General features: G+C 38.4%; 1 protein-coding gene across 1 annotated transcript; it reads right to left on the bottom strand.

Moving 5' to 3' along the window:
- Positions 1–5,735: 5,735 nt before the first annotated feature.
- On the bottom strand, positions 5,736–13,731 carry LOC131370621 (P2Y purinoceptor 13-like). Its single transcript, XM_058418001.1, has 3 exons — positions 13,346–13,731; positions 9,839–10,559; positions 5,736–8,455 (listed from the first exon to the last, which is right to left on the bottom strand). Exons 2-3 carry the CDS (start codon positions 10,538–10,540, stop codon positions 8,111–8,113), a joined length of 1,047 nt encoding a protein of 348 aa, XP_058273984.1. The 5' UTR covers positions 10,541–10,559; positions 13,346–13,731; the 3' UTR covers positions 5,736–8,110.
- Between the last annotated feature and the right edge of the window lie 5,543 nt (positions 13,732–19,274).

The raw sequence follows: 19,274 nt of genomic DNA, 5'->3' as shown, positions 1-19,274 counted from the left end.
GTCAAACTCACTCAAATCCTTATGCTTGCCTATTTTTCCTGCTTCTAACACATCAACTTTGAGGACAAAATGTTCTTGCTGCCTAATATATCCCACCCACTAACAGACGCCATGATGAGTCTTATTCACTTCACCTCTCAGTGCTCATAATGTTATGGCTGATTGATCAAGTATTTCTACATGTATAGGCTTGATTTCTTTTAACCACGATGCCACTGTACAAAGTTTTTAACCTTTAAAGAGCACTGGTATAGATTAAAATTTTCTCATATGATAACCTAATAGAAAAATAATCACAGCTACACAATAAATCATTAAATGTAACTTGATCCTGAGTGTAAAAGTTCTTTCTCCTTTTCTTTTGCAAACAGCTTCCATTGATCGAAAGCTGGAAGTGTGTGTCTGAAAAGAAAGACAGGTTGTGGGTGTGTTATTAGCTTAATATTTGATAGAATGCAACAAAGTGAAAGCAGAGGTAGAAAGGATTATAACATGTTTAGAATGATAGCAGATCACGCAAAGGGTTTTTCAAAGCGCTCGTATCCCGGCTTATTCCTAGGGGTTGTGATGATCTGGTACTTGTCTTTTCTAGTCACACTGTTACTATGGCAACCTTAGTATTGCTGTTAACAGGAGCAACACCCCTAACTTCAATAAACAAATTTTTTTGGACAATCCAGATCAAATGGCTTCACACGTATGAATACAGATGGAATCTTTAGATGGAAGGACAAACCAAATGGTTTGACTTGATATGCATCTGTCTAAATTCCTCGCCTTTTCGCTTATCGCTGCAAAGCCTAAGATAAAGGTGTTGTGTTTTTTCTTAACCATTACGGATTCCTCGTCATACTTAGCTGGAAAGGGGTTCGCGAGAAAGGAAACTTATGTGTTATAGACAAAGGCAGGCTCTGAGCTTCTGCTGAAATTGATCACTTGACTCTGACGTCACCTGTTGTGTCTAAGAAAATCTTAAGAAGAAACAGGTTTTCTTTTCTGTGTATGCTAATTCTTAATCATCTCCATCCCCTTTTTGAGTTATGACTAATTATCTGTTGCTAAATATAAAATGTTCATCATTTATTCATCTTCAGTAAGCAGTTTAGATCAGAAATCTATAAATTGACACAACTGGACATTCTTTCATGCCTTTTTTAAAAACACACACACACACACATACACACACACACAAAGTAAGAAGTTAGAATGTTATGACTCCATCTGCTGGATACTCAGTGACACACACACACACACTCACACACACACACACACACACACACGTTTTTCTCATCATCCTTGTGAGCACCTTGTGAGGAATTATTAACATATCCTTAACCTTACCCTCAGTAGCTTTTTAAATAAAATAAAATCACAGGAATTTGATATCAGTTCTCAAAAACAAGCTTGACTTTAGGTCATATCAAACATAGAGGACAATAATTTAACTCGACTGTCATTTGTTATCCGACTCTCCTGCATGACGATCCCATCTTGCCCGCTAGTTTCTAATGCAAATTCACTTTGAGGCAAAGTCAGGACAGATCGCTTTATCAGAGCAGCGGGACTGTAATAAGTCTATATTTTTAAAGGTATGGATGTGTCGCATTTTCATAATATGTTGTCTATTACATCACAAGTCTGGATATGACACTGAAGATTATAATGGAGGGATTTTAGTTTATTCCATCCATCCTTTTTCTGTATCTCTTACATTTGGCAGACACCCTTATCCGGAGTGACTTACATTTTCATCTCATTTTATACAACTGAGCAATCAAGTGTTAAGGGCCTTGCTCAGGGGCCCAGCAGTGGCAGCTTGGTGGATTTGAACTCTCAACCTTCCAATCAGTAGTCCAACGCCTTAACCACTAAGCTAGCACACCCCTCTGTCCTACCATAAGCTGGGATTTTGGGTACAAAGTACAAGGTAGGGGACACCCTGGATGGGGTATCAACCCATTGCAGGGCAAAATCATATTCTAACAAACCCTTTATACTGGGGAGGAAACCAGAGTACCCTCCTCTGCAAACACACACAGAACATAGGGTGGAGGTGCGAATCGAATCTTCAACCCCTGATGTGTGAGACAAGGGCCTTAACCACTAAGCCACTGTGATGCACCCAAACCTTTTTTGAACTGTTATCGAAATGACTGTAATATTTAAATCGAAATACACATGGCTAACCTCTGGCAAACTTAGACACTCAATGTGAGTCTGCACTCTACCAGAAGGAGGCAGTCACCTGGAATCTATCTATCTATCTATCTATCTATCTATCTATCTATCTATCTATCTATCTATCTATCTATCTATCTATCTATCTATCTATCTATCTATCTATCTATCTATCTATCTATCCAATTTCTACCCCTTATTCTACACAGGGTTTCATGGCACAGTGGAACCTGGAGTCTATCCCAGGGGATTTGGGGCACAAGGTACACGCTTAGGTTAAGGTATTAACCCACTGCAGGGCACAATCACCACTAACACTCCCTTTATACTAGGGAGGAAACCAGAGTACCCCCTCTGCAAACTCTGCACACACAGAATACAGGGTAAAGGTGCAAATCGAACCCCCAACCCTGGATGTGTGAGACAAGGTCAAACATTTTTTGAATTGGCACAATAGAACCTGGAGTCTATCCCAGGGGATTTGGGGTACAAAGTACAAGGTAGGGGACACCCTGGTTGGGGTCTCAACCCAGTGCAGGGCACAATCACACACTAACACACCCTTTCACACACTATGGACAATTGAGAAATGCCAAACAGCCTACAGCATGTGTCTTTATGGTGGGTGGGGGGACCAGAGCACCTGGAGGAATCTCCCATTGCAAAACAGGGTACAAGATGGGGGACATCCTGGACCGTGTGCAAGCTTATTGCATGATACAATCACACACACACTCATTCACACACTATGGACATTTAAAGATGATAAACAGCCTGTTTTTAAGAGCACCCAGATGAAACCCCCTCTGCAAACCAGGGGTCTCATGGCACAAAGTGGGGGACACCCTGGACAGCTCATTGTATGATACAATCAAATATACTCACATACACTCATTCACACACTACAGACAGTTTAGAGATAAAAATTAGGCTTTAGACTGTGGGAGGAAACCAGAGTACCTGTAGGAAACCCCGAATGACAGGAAAAACATGCAAACTCTCACACACCCAGTGCAACGGAAGGAATCAACACCCAGCACCAGAAGAACGAGGCAAATATTCTAACCACTAAACCTCAGTAACGGCTTCAGTGCAGTGACAGCAACGCATCCTTTAAATTTTGATTATTTTCATTATTTATATATTTACTGTATACAGTGGGTAAAATAAGTATTGAACAAGTCACCATTTTTCCCATTAAATATATTTCTGAAGGTGCTATTGGCATGAAATGATCACCAGGTGTTGGTAACAACCCCTGAAATCCACACATGCTATCCAGAGATGTCCATAAATAAAGTTATGTGTAATAATGTCAAATGACACAGGGAAACAGTATTGAACACATGAAGAAAAGGAGGTGCCAAAAGGTATGGAAAGCCAAGACACCAGCTGAAATCAATTAGTAATTAGAAAGCAATCCTGCCCCTTGTCACTGAAAATGTAACCCCCAGGAGCTACTCCAAGCAGGTCTTGAACCTGGGTTTCCAGCATGGTAGGCAGGTGCACAAACAAAGAGGTTATTGCCTGCAGCCTCTAGTGTCAGTCACCAGTGTGCCTCTTGAGATCAGGAGAGTGCACAGCACCTACCGCTGGCCTCTGTTACACTCACCCCCCTTAACCTTACTCCCATCTGGGTCACGGCACCAATGTAACCCCCCAGAGTCCTACTCGCAACCGCTCCGAGCGGGTGTCCAGCATGGGAGGCGGGCGCACTAACAAGGAGGTTAAAGATTGCAGCCACTAGTGTCAGTCACCAGAGCTCCTCTTGAGATCAGGGGACTGAGGATTACCTGCACAGCACCTAACGCTGGCCTCTGTTACAAAAATTAATATCAGCTGTTTCAGTCCCAACTGATGGCCAATAAAAAGGTGTCTCATTACCAAGGTGTCACACAAGAAACATCTCATGATGGGTAAAAGCAAAGAGCTCTATCAAGACCTTCGCAACCTCATTGTTACAGAAGGATTTAAAAACTTCTGAATGTAACAGTGAGCAATATTGGGGCCATAATCTGGAAGTGGAGTCAACATAATTTCACATTAAATCGACCACAACAGGGTGATTCTCCTGACAGAGGAGAGAAAAGAATTAATTGAAGAGAAATAAATACCGGAACGCAAAACACGAAAATCGGACATTTTCCGGAACAGGATCCGGCTCAAATTATACACTGGTCATCCCCAAACTGTTCCCACAAAGTTGGGAGCATGAAATTGTCTTGGTATGAAGCTGAAGCATTAAGAGTTCCTTTCACTGGAACTAAGGGGCCGAGTCCAACCCCTGAACAACAACACCTGAATTCAATGATTTGGAGGGGTGTCCCAAAACTTTCGGCAATATAGTGTGTATTTACTGGGAAAAAGGGTGAAATGTTCAATACTTATTTTACTCGCTGTATAAGGTCCTTATATCATTTATACTTGTAATAAACGTACCTCCTTTCTTGTGCAGGCATGACGAGGAACACAGTTTGAAGTCTTTCTCCAGCTTACAAGAAAACATCTTACATACCTGAAAGTTTTGCTGATGTAACATCATTTTACAAAAAGATTACATCACTAAAGAGTGTTCATACAGTAGGAAATATTACTGGTTATGTAATTAGTCCATTAGTCGGTGATGAGATTAATAATACTAATGATTGATTAACATTAAGAGGTTTTAGCATGTTTTTAGGTAATTCACTAAAAAAAACCTTACAGTTATTCCTCATAGTTTAAGCTACTTTCCTGTCTCTCTCTCTCTCTCTCTCTCTCTCTCTCTATATATATATATATATAATGCACTATTATATTAAATAAAGAAACAGTTTCATAAAATGAAACAATGCGAAAGTGATGTACCATCTTTGAATTCAACACACACACGACCACACACACCACACACAAACACACACACACACACCACACACACAACCAAGCATAAGCCAGTAGCCAAAAGAAGAAACACAGCTTGAGAAAGATTAGTAGAAAGGAAATGAAAACAGCATGACTGTGCACAAAATGGGAATATGTTTTTCCTGCATGCAGCACTTTTCAGATCTCAGATACCACATCTAATATCTAATAGGAGCGTTAGAAATGTTAGAAAAATAAGAAACACGGCAGTTTGTCATTTTGCAGATTAAAAGAAAAGGTCATCAGAAAAAAAAAAAACCTTCACAGAAACATGATGTTCGGGGAAAGAAAATTTGCATTCATTATCAAATGCTTCAAAAGCTGATTCAAAATATGTGTACTAATGAAAAAAAATTGCAGGTTCTTGCAAAACACATGGTCTTAAGCAATGCTGCATATTTTTGTAAAAGGTTTTCTTAATACAAGGCGTGTCAACTTTCTGTGGCCTTTTATTTAACAATGTATTAAATATACAATATCCTATATTAATAGGTAAGCATGCAGGATTTATTTATTTACTGATTTATTTAAACAAATAAAGTTAAATTAAATTAAATTAAAAATTGCTTTTTTGAACTGAAAATGTATTTGTATGATATTTTTGTATTTGTATGGAAATTTTATTCCACTGATGTATAGCCTCCAGTCATTAGGTGGACGAGAGAAGAAATTAATTTCAGTAGATTTGTTCTTTGAAATTTAGAAGTGTTCAATTTCATGAATACTCAAGTAGAGTGAAGTATCATAGTCTGGTTAAAAAGTAGTTGTTGTTTTTTTGCAAATACAGCCATAAACAAACTTATTTACCCACTTTATTCAACATGTAAGGTATATACAAGACTTCAAATCATCACGTACACTATATCGCCAAACGTTTTGGGACACCCCTCCAAATCATTGAATTCAGGTGTTGTTTTTCAGGGGTTGGGCTCGGCCCCTTAGTTCCAGTGAAAGGAACTCTTAATGCTTCAGCTTCATACCAAGACATTTTGGACATTTCCATGCTGCTAATTTTGTGGGAACAGTTTGGGGATGACCCCTTCCTGTTCCAAAATGACTGCACACCAGTGCACAAAGCAAGGTCCATAAAGACATGGATGAGCGAGTTTGATGTGGAGGAACTTGACTGGCCTGAACTTGAGACTGCGGACCAGGCCTTCACCTCCAGCATCAGTGCCTGACCTCATCAATGCACTTCTAGAGAGGAATGGGGTCAAAAATTCCCATAAACACACTCCTAAACCTTGTGGAAGTGCTTCGCAGAAGAGTTGAAGCTGTTATAGCTGTAAAGGGTGGGGCAACTCCATATTACATTCATGTGCAAGTAAATGCAGGTGTCCCAAAACTTTTGGCAACAGAGTGTATTACTAGGAGTTACTATAAAATAAAGTGCTATTCTAATTTCAAAAGAAATTCAAGAGAAATCAGGTGAAGGCAAAACATTAAAAAGTAAAAAACAAAAAACAAAAAGTATATACAGAAGAACCAAACATGTTTAAAAAAAATCTAAAATAAATCTGTCTTTTTTATTATTACAATTATTATAAGTTTGGTCCAGAAATGGCTACATGACTGTTCACATTTTACTCACTGCATTTAATTCATCTGTTAAAGTCTTTAAAGCAGCAAGTGAGATCAATGCCATGAAGAACTGGACTTGCAGTAAAAAATCGCTGAGTTCACATTATAAAAAAATCCCAGCGTGGGTTTAACTGCTCAAAAACTGATGATGTTCAAAAATTCTTCCAAGGAATTGCTGCTTAGGTGGATTTTTAAACTTTTCACAGCAGATTTAGCTTCACTTTCTTTTTTTTTTCTGCTTATTTGCCAAAAACTGATCTATAGTTACCTGATGCCTAGTCTATTATCTACCATAAATGTTTAGCACGTTTTGTTTTGGGAAGCTGAAGCTGCATCTCAAATGATGTTCTCCACACTATGCAGGTACACTACAGTAGAAGTGTCTCAAATCGTCTGAAATGAAATTTTGTTTTTGGAACAGGAAATTTCACGGCGATTTTGCGAAAATTAATCACACATCATGAACTAGTCTAAAAGACAGTTTTAAGATGTCTTGTTTACTAGAGTGTCATCAGCCATCTTGAGATATGACACTGGGGTTTCATTCAGGGTCACTGTCTGGCAGCTCCGCTCCTTTTCTTGCTATGTAATCAAAGCTAAGTGAACGTTGAGTGAATCAATAGTCCACACGGTGAAAATGGATTATATTATTGCCTAAGTGTGCGATTCCTTTGATTTTTCCTTTACAGGATCCTTTGATACCATTGTGAATGTAGAGTCTTAAAATTCCTTTTCTTTTGCATGGTGCCAGTGAGAGGTTATTTACTAGGGCGTCAGTCTATTAACTATAAAATTCCACATTTTCAAGCAAAGAAACTTTCCACCAAATTAATCAAATTTAGTCATTAGCCAGTATGTGAGATCAGTGACGAATAATAAATGAATAGCTTATACAACTTATATTGTCTACATTTTTCCATCCTTCTAGGGTTGAGCTTCCTGCCAGAGTAAAATATATGTACAACAAAATAAACATGAACTTGTGTGTGGAGGCTTAGGAAAACCCTTTAGATGTTTCCGAAAATGAAAGACTTTTAGTGAATAACATTCCTGTTCTCCTTTGTGTATATAGCAAATAAAGATATAGCGGTCCTAAAATTAGGATTTAGGATTATAATGTAATCTACTGTATATTGATACTTTTATATATCAGAGAAAAGCAGATGGGACAGCCGATGGGTTTTCCCAGGCCACCACAGATATTCAGATGAAGTACCGTAAAACCATTAAAACACCATTTGAAAGTGTATTCTTGAGTCCTACATCAAAACTGAGTACAAGTGGTGGATAAATGATTCAATAAATCCAGCGCTTGGTGGCAAACAAACCATTTCATCACGCTTCAGTTATATACAGTAAAAAGGAAATTACTCTGAATTACTCTCCAGGCATCACGTGATTCAATCCATCATTTTAATCCGAACCGTCGTCTTGTGACCAGACCTCCATGTTAAGGCGAGCAGAAGTCGTTGGCCTTGTTATAATGACCCATGTGAGACATTTCCTGCTTGGTCGAGGTCTCTGTAGGGGACTCGAGCACTCCACTGGGTAAAGGCTTGCGGCAGAGAGTGGCGGTTAATTTCCTGCGGAAGACCCGGCACAGGAAGACGTAGATGAGAGGGTCCAGGCAAATGTTGGTGGCTGACAGCCAGAGTGTGATCTCCTTTGCCAAGTAGAGCTGCTTCTGAGACCAGCAATGACTCGATGTGCCTCGTGTTTGAGTCAGGGTGTAGGGAACTCGGGCCAAGTGGAAGGGAGCGAAGCATACGAAGAACACGCCCACCACGACAAACACCTGAGAAGAAAAGATATGAGACTTCATCAACATGACATGGCGTGTCTGATAGCATTGTACACAAACCATTTTATTCCCTGCTTGTTTTTCTGCACAAGATACCGTTCCTGGGGCAAAAAAAATTCACGACAAGAGAGGCATGTAAATGCAGTTGGCCAGTTGTAATGCAAGTGTGTGAAAGTAGGTCTTTCTTGGCCTGAAAATCACCTCAGGATGAAAGACTGTGTGAGCAAACCGGCAACTGAAGGGCAGGCATTACATTTGAGTAAGGTCATTTCTGTGCCTAAAAAGACAATTATTTATTGCTTTCTTGGATTTTCTTGAAGCATAAGATTTATTATAACACTGTAAAGATTGGTGTCAGGTTTCCACTGGATGCAAACTACCCCCAAGGAGCCTGTAAAAGGTTTAATTACTCAAGTAAATAATAAAAAAATTGTGAGGTTTGTCAAGCAGAACATTTTCCATTCTGAAGTCAATCATTTTTCATTTAACATAACCTGCTGAAGTGTTTTACTCCTTTTACACCACACCAATTTGCCAAAGCTTACCATTTTTATTTGTTAAAGAATGATGTATCATAATTTTTGTCAGTTGATTTAATGTTAGTCAAAATCCATAAACAATTTTTCTGTTATAGCGGATCATTTGGGCTGCATGTTTCAATTTGGCACAGGTTTTACACCAGATGCCCTTCCTGACGCAACCCTCCCATTTAGTCTGGGCTTGGGACCAGCACTGAGAGTTAACTCTTCTGTGGCTGGGTTAGCGTCCTGCCCAGGAACCGAACCCAGGCCACGGCAATGAGAGCACTGGATCCTGTCCCTGGACCCCCAGGAGTCACAACATCAATATTTCTACTATTTTCTGGTAAAGAAAACATTTTTATATGCATTTATATTGGGATGTATTGATATATCGCATAGCTATATTACTTAATACAATTATTTGGATTGTTCAAGCTCAGTAAGCTGTATAACGAAAACATATTAGAGCGAATATAGTTGATTTGACCTTCTGACCAATCAGATTCAAGAATTCAGGAGGTTTGCAGTAAATTTGCAAACACTGCATAAGGTTTAGTTTTGACACATCTCAGTGTTATGCTATTTTTTTTTTTTTTTTTTTTTTCCAAAAACCCCTAAGTATTTGTGGTAAGTTTCAGTTTCAGATCAGTACGGATGCATGAAAACCTCATTTTCTATCATTTCCTTGCCTAGCTTTGGTATTGTTTCCAAACTTTTCACATGACATCATTCACCCATTTTACTGTTTTCATCAGCAACTGTTTAGGTTCCGTGGTCAGTCTTATCGGAAGTCTGCATGAGATTTTTACTTTCTGTCCCATACTTGTCAGTCAGAGTAACATGTACTGCGTCGTACCTTGGACTTGGTGCGTTTGCTGGCGATGCCGGAGCTACTCCGTGATGCACGGTACGACTCGTATACTTTCCTGCTGATGAAGGTGTAGCAAATGGCCATTAAACCCAGCGTTCCCCAGAACACCACCTGGCAAAAGTAGTTAAAGCCCTCGTGCCAGCGTAGGCCCAACGCACTCTTCATACTGCTGCATTTCAGCTTCCCACTACGACCCACAGGAGGCACCTGGTTACTCAGGATCACATTAGGCAGTGCGAAAACCACCATGACGACCCAGATCCCTGCACACACCGCCTTACCCACACCGACCCGCTGCAGGGCGCACTTTCCGAAAGGCTTCACAATTTTCAGGTAGCGGTCCAGGCTGATGAGACCCAGCAGCAGGATGCTGATGTACATGGTGGTGTAGAAGAGCACACCCGTGTAGCGGCAGTAGATGGCTCTCAGTGTGGCTGAGCCGATGCCCGCGTCCGTTAGTACCTTCAGAGGAATAGTCAGCGTCATGAGCAGGTCGGCCACCACCACGTTCTTTAAGTAGACCACAAAAGTGGAGCTGCTGTGGATCTGGAAGAAGATCCAGGCAGCCAAGCAGTTGAGGATGATGGCAGCCAGGAAGAGAACTGAGTACAAGCAGGGGAAGAGGACCGAGGTGATCCTGGTGTCCAGCTTGCATGGCATGGAGGTGTTCTGCTGACTCACATTCATCCTCACGGCCCAGCTTTGCCTGGAAAATACAAGAAGAAAAATATGCAATGAATTTGTGTCTTGTTGTTGCTCAGTTGATGGTCATTACTAGAAAATGATTTAATAATTAATTATTATATACAGCAGTTTTTAATGTCTTTTATGAACTGTTTATTTATTTATTTACTTATTTTCTGTTTGTTTATGTATTATTATAATAATATATAACAACAATAAATATGTTTTTTTTGTGATCCATTATAAATAAATAATTACTATTTTAATTATTATTATTTAATAATTCTTTGTTTAATTGAATAGTATTTTTTATTATTATTTTATTTTTTTAAATTCTTCCATACTTTAACACCCATGACAATGTCACGTAGGCCTTAATAGTAGGGCTAATAATTACAAAATTATTTTATTTCTTCCATGCTTTATCACCCATCACAAGGTATAGCAATGGTAGCCCTTTTCCCCCTAAACCACTGGATTTTTTTTTTTTAACCTGGGAAATGGAAATTTTACAATAGAAATGGGCCACTATAATACTGACTCTCCTATATGAGCACACTTATTGTCACGCCTGCTCTCAGTAAATGCTAACCCACATGCCTGGGGTGTATAGAGTTTTAAATAACAAACATGCTAAGGATCATGGAAACTAGACAGAATTTCCAACCTGCATCTTATTGCAACAGAGCTGTTAAGGTGCATGCGCAGAAGAAAATGCATGCATGTCAGATTCCATACTGGAAACTAAATTGGGTCACCAGCTGCAGCTCCTAACCACACAGCAAAACCTCATCGAGCTAACGACATCAAATGAAGTGAAGCAAAGCCAACGATACGATAATGCATTTTCTTTATGGTTTGCACCTGACATTTAAACACAACATAAACCTGATGCATTTACACGCTAACCAGGAAGCGACACGACTGACCATTTAAATGATCAAGTAAATGTTGATTAATACTTCTTTATAAGGTGGTTCTAATGACATAGTAGCTTATCTATATTAGCTGATCAGATCTTATAGATTTACACATGAGACTTAACCACTTCATATCTGCCTACTAAATAAACAAATCTTTCTTCTTCTTTACAGTTTCTTTATATTTATACTCCCTTGCTTTACATTACTATGCACCAATACACCAAGGTCAATTCCTTGTACATGTACATAAACCCACAATTTGGCAATAAAGTTGGTTCTGATTCTGGGCAGAAGAGACAGAATCTTAAACAAAAAACATGATTATAAATGTCATCAATTAGCATGAAGCGAGCCGATGAGCTCTTGCTAGGCTTATCCTTCAAACCGTTGTCCTGCAAAGCATGTCAGATACGCTAGAGTTGAGTAAAGGTTGTACTTCAGCTCCAGCTATGAAGAACGAAAGAAAACATGTCCCTCAACCCGGAATTCCTACTCGGGAACCTTGATGTTGAGCTCAGATCCAAATGGCTGCTCACAGCGTCATCACTAGCACATCTTCCTTTTATACTTGTTCGCTGAGTATGTTATAAAGAGCACCTGTACATTATTCATGTCGAAGCAGAACATTCTGGACATTGGAGGCCGAGAGTTCATGTCAAAGATCAGAATGGGGGAAAAAGTGTGATCTCTGACAGTTTAACCATGGCACAATTGTTATGCCAGTTGGGTTGGTTTGAGTGTTTCAGAAACTGCTAATCTTCTGGGATTTTCACACAGAACGGTGAAAAGAAACCCACCTTGTCAAACGAGAGAAATCTGGTCATTTCTCTCGTTTGACAAGGTGGGTTTCTTTTCACCGGTTTAAGCTGCCTGGAAGTAATAATAATAATAATAATAATAATAATAATAATAACAACTCAAATAATCAATCTGTACAACAGTGGAGAGCAGAAAAGCACCTCAGATGCACAACCTTAAGGCGGATAAGCTAGAACCACAGAAGAACACATTAGCCAAAAACAAGAACCTGGGGTTATCGACCCAAACTCGACTTCTCATTTTCAGCTGTCCAGTTTGAGTGAGTCTGTGCCCATAGGAATCACCCAGAAAAAGATCCAAGCTTCACGTTTACTAGAAACAGAACTATACGTACAGGAAGTACAGTACTGGTTTTGATATGGCTGTATGAGGTAAAATATAATTTTCCCTTATTGCACTAGGACATAATTTCCACCATTAACGCCACATGACTGGTTGATTAAGATGAGAAATCCCAAATACAACCACTACTATTCGTTATCCACCTCGAACGGACGACTGTGTCACAAAATTCAACAGTTTTTAAAGCTTTCTATTAAAAAATCATTTCAGACGCAGTACAACTGTCAAGTCACCTGATAATTCGACCTGAATTTTGACCAAGACTGCTTTGCTTTTATTTTACATGACCGCTTGTTGCTGCTCTCTACAACTTCCCTTACTTCAGATTAGCAGGAATTTTATAAAAAACACTCAATAAAGGTGAGAAAGCAAATGCATAAAAGTATTAAAAATTGAGCAACAGGACGTTTTGAACGATTGATATATGAGCTTTTAGCAATAATAATAATAATAATAATAATAATAATAATATATTCCTTTTAGATTGAGAAGCAGCTTAAGCATCTATTTTAAATGATTACTTCTATCTAATATACATCATATATATATATATATATATATAAGTGCTATTCATGCAGGTTAACAAAATTGCATTTGTACTAAAAAAAATTTTGTGCATAGAGCTACAATTATAAATACTGAAAACAATAAAATACAATTCAAGGAAATAATTAAAAGTAGCTTTCAGTGTAGTGTGATCTAATTACAGGGATCAGGGACTTACCGGCTGCTTTAGGAGAAGTGAATAAATTCTTCTGATTCTTTTGTTTTTCCAGCTGAAACTGCTATATGCAAACCAGTAAATGCCTGAGACCTCCCATTCACACTTTGCCTATTCGTCTGTGCTTGTAGCCCACATATGCTGAGATATACACATGCAAACATCACACACACACACACAGATAGCAAGAGAAAGACACACACACACACACACCCACTTGTTCTCTTTACTGGTGGCCTCTTAAAGACTTCCTTTCTCATTACAATAGGTCTGCCATGCCAGTGCCAGGGTGACTATCCCCATCCCATTCCATTTCCTGTCCTTTGTCTCAGTGTGGCCCCTGGTCCTGCTTCGTGCCCGACTTTATTTTCTCATTTGCATAAGCATCAATAGACTGAGAGGTGATAAGTGATGCTGCGGAACACTAGCCCGTGACGTCTTTTCAGGAACTGCACACTCTTGCTATGTCTTGGAAACAAGGGTGTATATACATATCTGTGTATCTGAGAAGGGATTTTTAACTGTCTGGAAAGTGTGAAAATGTGTTTCGGGTACATGCACTGTGAGCCGTTGTGCAAGTGCACGCTGATATCTATAAGACACACAGCTGTTTGTGGTCAGCTACAGTGTTTTCGCACACAACCTACGTTCCTTCCCTTTGCTTAACCAGTGTGTGTGTGTGTCTGTGTGTGTGTGTGTGTGAGGCAGATATTATATATGTATGTGCTCATTCTGATAAAAATGATATGACATGGACAATTTCTATTTTTAAGAATACACAGAAATGTATTTTTTACCAATGCTCTAAGTTTCACTTTTCCCCTTTTTACTGAAGCAAAGGATGTTTTACTTTATCACAGTGCTAATGAATTTTTGAATCCGTCTGGACATCGGATATTGATTCATTTTGTAGAACGGCAACTCTGGCGATTGTTTCTGCTGCAAATCCATACAAGGCACAAATAACAAATGAAACATTTCCAGTTACTTCGCAAATAAAAACGCAAAATTGTGTGCCGAAGACTTCTGTAACCGTTTTTTATTTAGCTATTTATTATGGAAGGAGTCTCCAGTGCCAGGACTTACCAGATAAATCTGTTGCTGTCATTTTTCCGCCACCTTCTCACAGTCTTTGGGACGTAAACTGAAAATAAGGAGCAATGGATTTAATGGAATTAACTTGGGTCATGGATATTATACAGCAATCTGATAAAAAGCACTACAGGGTATTATTTAATAATAATAATAATAATAATAATAATACAAAAAAACCCCCAAAAAAAACAATTAGAGCTGGCTGTAAGAGAAATAAATCACTCCAGGACATGAAGACATGCTTCTATGAGGAAATTAATCAAATTCAGACAGGGTAACAGGGATTATGCTTTGTTTCCTACAAGAAAACAGAACTTTTTAGACATTGTATGGAATAACAGCGATGCATTATTAGTTATCGATATTCATTATTATCATTATTAATATTAATAGCACCCTGGCAGCATGCTGTTGTTTCTGGGTGCAGTCTTTTTTGTCTATGCAGTGTTTTATTTTTTTTAAAAATACATGTTCAACATTTTCACACGAACCAATGTCGAAGACAGAATCAACAGATTTTACAGCTACAGCAAGAAGGCTATAGAAGAAACAAGATAAGCTTCTGTTTAATACATACTTTAACTCTAGGGAGAAAACGGAATAAACACAACCTCTCTGTTAGCCAGGTCTGTTTGTCTCTCGCTGAAGCGAGAATAGGTCTACAGTCATTGTAAGAGTCTGTACATCTTACTGAGGTTCCTGTTTGAGACGCTGACAAGAATACAGATGTGCCCTGGGGTGATGATGTAAAATGACTTTACAATACTGTTCACTCTCACTATGCCAACTTTGAGGACAACAACCACCTCCTAATTAATACACACACTAACATTCTACATACGCTGTATCTGCATCACACAACTGACAACTATAAAGGACATTGTTCATAATCACACTCTTCTGTGTTGAGAATAATCACACTTATAGTCACCCAAATGAGGATGAGGTTCCCTTTTGAGTCTGGTTCCTCTCAAGGTTTCTTCCTCATACCATCTAAGGGAGTTTTTCCTCGCCACAGTCGCCTCAGGCTTGCTCACTAGGGACGATTTTGTCGAACATCTAGAACTTTTGCACTATGTTTCTTATGTTCTGTAAAGCTGCTTTGAGACAATGTCCATTGTTAAAAGCGCTATACAAATAAAATTGAATTGAATTGAACTGAGTTGGGGCAGCACAGTGGCTTAGTGGTTAGCACTGTTGCCTCACAGCAAGAAGGTCCTGGTTTGAATCCCGGGTTTGAACCGGCAGGGGTGGAGGGGTGTGGAGTTTGTATGTTCTCCCCATGCTTGCATGGGTTGTCTGTGTATATGTGTGGCCCTGTAATGGACTGGAGACCTGTCCAGGGTGTACCATGCCTTTTGCTGGATAGGCTCCAGCAGATCCCAGTGACCCTAATTAGGAATAAAACAGGTATAGAAAATGGATGGATGAATTGAATAGTTAAGCTAGTATTTCTCCAGGAGCTCATTTGACAATAACAGTACATGTGTCATCATGTTAATAGCTGAATTAAATAAATACTTACTTAAATGTGGCCTAATATTGAGTTAAAGCACACACTGATTACAAACGAATGAAGAACTAACCTTGACATGAGCCTTATGTATTCATGCGTGAATTGACCTTAAGTACACGTTAGTTAGATTGTGTAGTGTATTGATTAACCTGTAGGGGTGACCAATATCAAATATGCTCAAAGACTCTAACACCCTGGAAAATAATCTTGCAAAATAACACTTTATCTTAAAGGATAATTGATATCAATGATGATATCAATGAGTGATATCCGTGATGAATGAATTAAAAATATGTGCAAAAGCAGTAAATTAAATGTTTTTTTTCCCCACCATTTAATTGGTGTTTATTATAAAGTTAAGATAACTTGTCATTATTTTGTCACATATACATTACTGCACAGTGAAATTCTTTCTTTGCATATCCCATCCTTGGAGGGTTGGGGTCAGAACGCAGGGTCAGCCAATGGAGCCCAAGATTAGAGCATCTTTCTATAGAAATAATATTTCTACATAAAGCCTACACATATGTAAGGATTAATATGAATCAATAGTTTTTACCCAAGACTGCAAAATGCCCTTTATGGTCTTCCATGGGACATCTAATGATTTGGAGTTTTTTAATACCCTTCTCCTGATCAATACCTTTCAACAAGTGTTGAACGAGTTTTCAACAGGCCATGGCTTGTACACCACAGCTTAACTGGCCAGATGAAACAAGATGACCTTTAATAGGGGTTAATAAGAATAATTTCACTGACGAGAGCTGTATGATAATTACTTTTGGCCATGAGATTGAATGTGATTGGTTTATTCAGAATCCAGCCATAAAAATTTATTTTTACTTTTTAATTAAAAATATATATTTATTTATTTATTTATTTATTTATTTATTTATTTATTTATTTATTTATTTATGTGTGAATGTATGTATGTATTTATTTATTTTATTTTATTTTATTTTATTTTATTTTATTTTATTTTATTTTATTTTATTTTATTTTATTATTTATTTATTTATTTATTTATTTATTTATTTAAAATTTATTTATTTATTTTACAAAATATGCCATGCAATTTTAACAGGGCAAGATTATTTTGAATAACCATAGTTTATATATACTATCTACTTGCCGGATGGATCTTCTTGCTTCCACCAGCAGTGGTCACCAGCAGACAGCATACCACAGCTTCTTCTTGCAGTTGTATCTATGTTCCTATTCCTTTTTCCTTAACCACACCCTTCTTCTTCTTCTTCTTCTTCTTCTTCTTCTTCTTCTTCTTCTTCTTCTTCTTCTTCTTAATATTTTTAACTAAAACAATTTAGCACATTTTCTGCATGCACTTCCTGTGATCCTTCTGGTTTCACCTTTCGGTAATCCCAGTCTTATCATAGCCAAGATAGACATGATAAGATAGAACTGAAAGTCTTCTTTCCTCTGATGTAACACCTTATCAAATTATATCATTACCACACATTTCCTGTGAGGCTTTTGGCTTCCACCTTTCAGTAATCCCAGTCTTAATTATAGCCTACATGACAAGATAGAAGTGAAAATATTTCAGCATTCTTCTCTGTGATGTAATACCTTATCAAATTATATTAATACCACAAATTGACCCACACATTAGCAACGTAAACTTGCAACTATTTCCTGTTGCCAGTTTTCTTTAAGCCTAGAAATTCTGTTAATAAATAATATTATTACTATTAAAGCAGAGTTTGTATTTTATAGGTGAATTACAGTATTGTAATGATATGAATGTAGCATAAAAGCAATAGATAATGAAGTTAATTAAATAAAACTAAGACTATTAAAAAATGTGCAAATGAATAGTAGGGAAAATACCATGCCTCACAACTCCAGGATCAGGGCTTCCATTTCCATCTCTGTGGACTTCAACCTGAGCCACTGGGTTTTCCTCAGGGTACTCTGGGTTTCCTCCCCTGGTCCGAAGACATACGTCATGGGCAGAATGACATCTCGGACTTTTTTGTGGTTTGTGAATGGGTCTAACGGGTGTATGAGGGTGTGTGATTGTGCCCTGGGTGTCTTGGGATAGGCTTCAGGTTCCCAGTGACTCAGTAGGATAAGCGTTATAGAGGATAGATGGATGAATGGATGAAATGAATGAACTGCATCTTTGCAGTTTAAATGCAAGCGTTTAACATACATTATAAGGACAAAAGTATGTGAACTTTGTGTATGTGAACTATTCCATCTTGTTGGACATCCCATTCGATAATAATGGCCCTTAAAGTTGACTAAGGTGCAAAGGATTCTAACCTCCGAACTGACCACTGTGCCAATGATCCAGGTTTAGAATCAATGAACTATTCAGTTTGACCCATTCTAGTGCCCGTGGTTATGTCTGGAGCTTGCACGGGTATGTTAGTGACCACATACTTTCCATATAGTGTAGCATTTCATTCCTCTTAGGTAAACAGCACTATACCTTACAAACCATCAATAAAAGCGGACTGAATGGACTGGAAGTACAATTTTATAATAGAACTGGAAAATCCACGAGGCCTGCAGTTTCCCACTTGTAGATAAACACCTCTTTTACCAAAGGTGGCTTTTTAGCAAGTTCCTGTCACTAAAATTCTGCCATGTGAGTGCCTGGGTGAATAGACCTGTCTCAGTGTTGACATGCTAACATTTATTCACTCATTTGCATCCAAGTTTTGTGGGTGAAAATGTGGTAAGTGAAATGGCAGGCCACTAGCCTGAGGTGTCTTTTGGAAAAAAGGCAAATGGCCACCATTCAAATTGTATTATCTACTGAAAGGTTGCACAATACACATAGAGATGGATTGATATCTGAGCAATAGCTGTGGGGTGTTCATGTAAATGTTCTATTTTTATGACTGCAAGCTACAAAAAAATAACAAGTCTTAACCTAAAGGTAATGGCAAACAGAGGCTTATGCACTGTTTGTAGTGAGACCTAACTTTAGCTGACGTTGATGTTTAGAAATCCAGTGTGGTAAAGTGGGTATGTTGAAACACGGTAAACAAGATATGAGACAGTTGATCATGATGACAATGTTTAAGAAGGTTCTGGTCCATAAATCTTGGAAGCAAAGGACAGAAAAACAAACACTAGTTTGTTTTTCTGTCCTTTGCTTCCAAGATTTATGGACCAGAACCTTGTTTAGCATCGTTTTATGTCTCTCTAGATTCATGTCTCTCTATACTAACCGACAGACCTCTGTGCTCCTGTGACTGAAGAAAAAGCTCTAAGCAACGGTGGAGAGAGTGCATGAACTTTGATCTCATGGAAACGTCACTGAAAGTCCAACGCCAGACAACGTGTGCT

This window comes from Hemibagrus wyckioides, linkage group LG20 (assembly GCF_019097595.1).
Source record: "Hemibagrus wyckioides isolate EC202008001 linkage group LG20, SWU_Hwy_1.0, whole genome shotgun sequence".
NCBI classification, from domain to species: Eukaryota; Metazoa; Chordata; class Actinopteri; order Siluriformes; family Bagridae; genus Hemibagrus; species Hemibagrus wyckioides.
Note: the sequence above shows the minus strand (reverse complement) of the source record. Positions and strands in the feature narration are given on the sequence as shown.

Coding starts and splice junctions, on each gene's coding strand:
- LOC131370621 (XM_058418001.1), bottom strand. CDS start 10,540: ATGAATGTGAGTCAGCAGAACACCTCCATGCCATGCAAGCTGGACACC. Junction 8,456..9,838: donor GCAAACGCACCAAGTCCAAG/GTACGACGCAGT, acceptor TTTTCTTCTCAG/GTGTTTGTCGTGGTGGGCGT.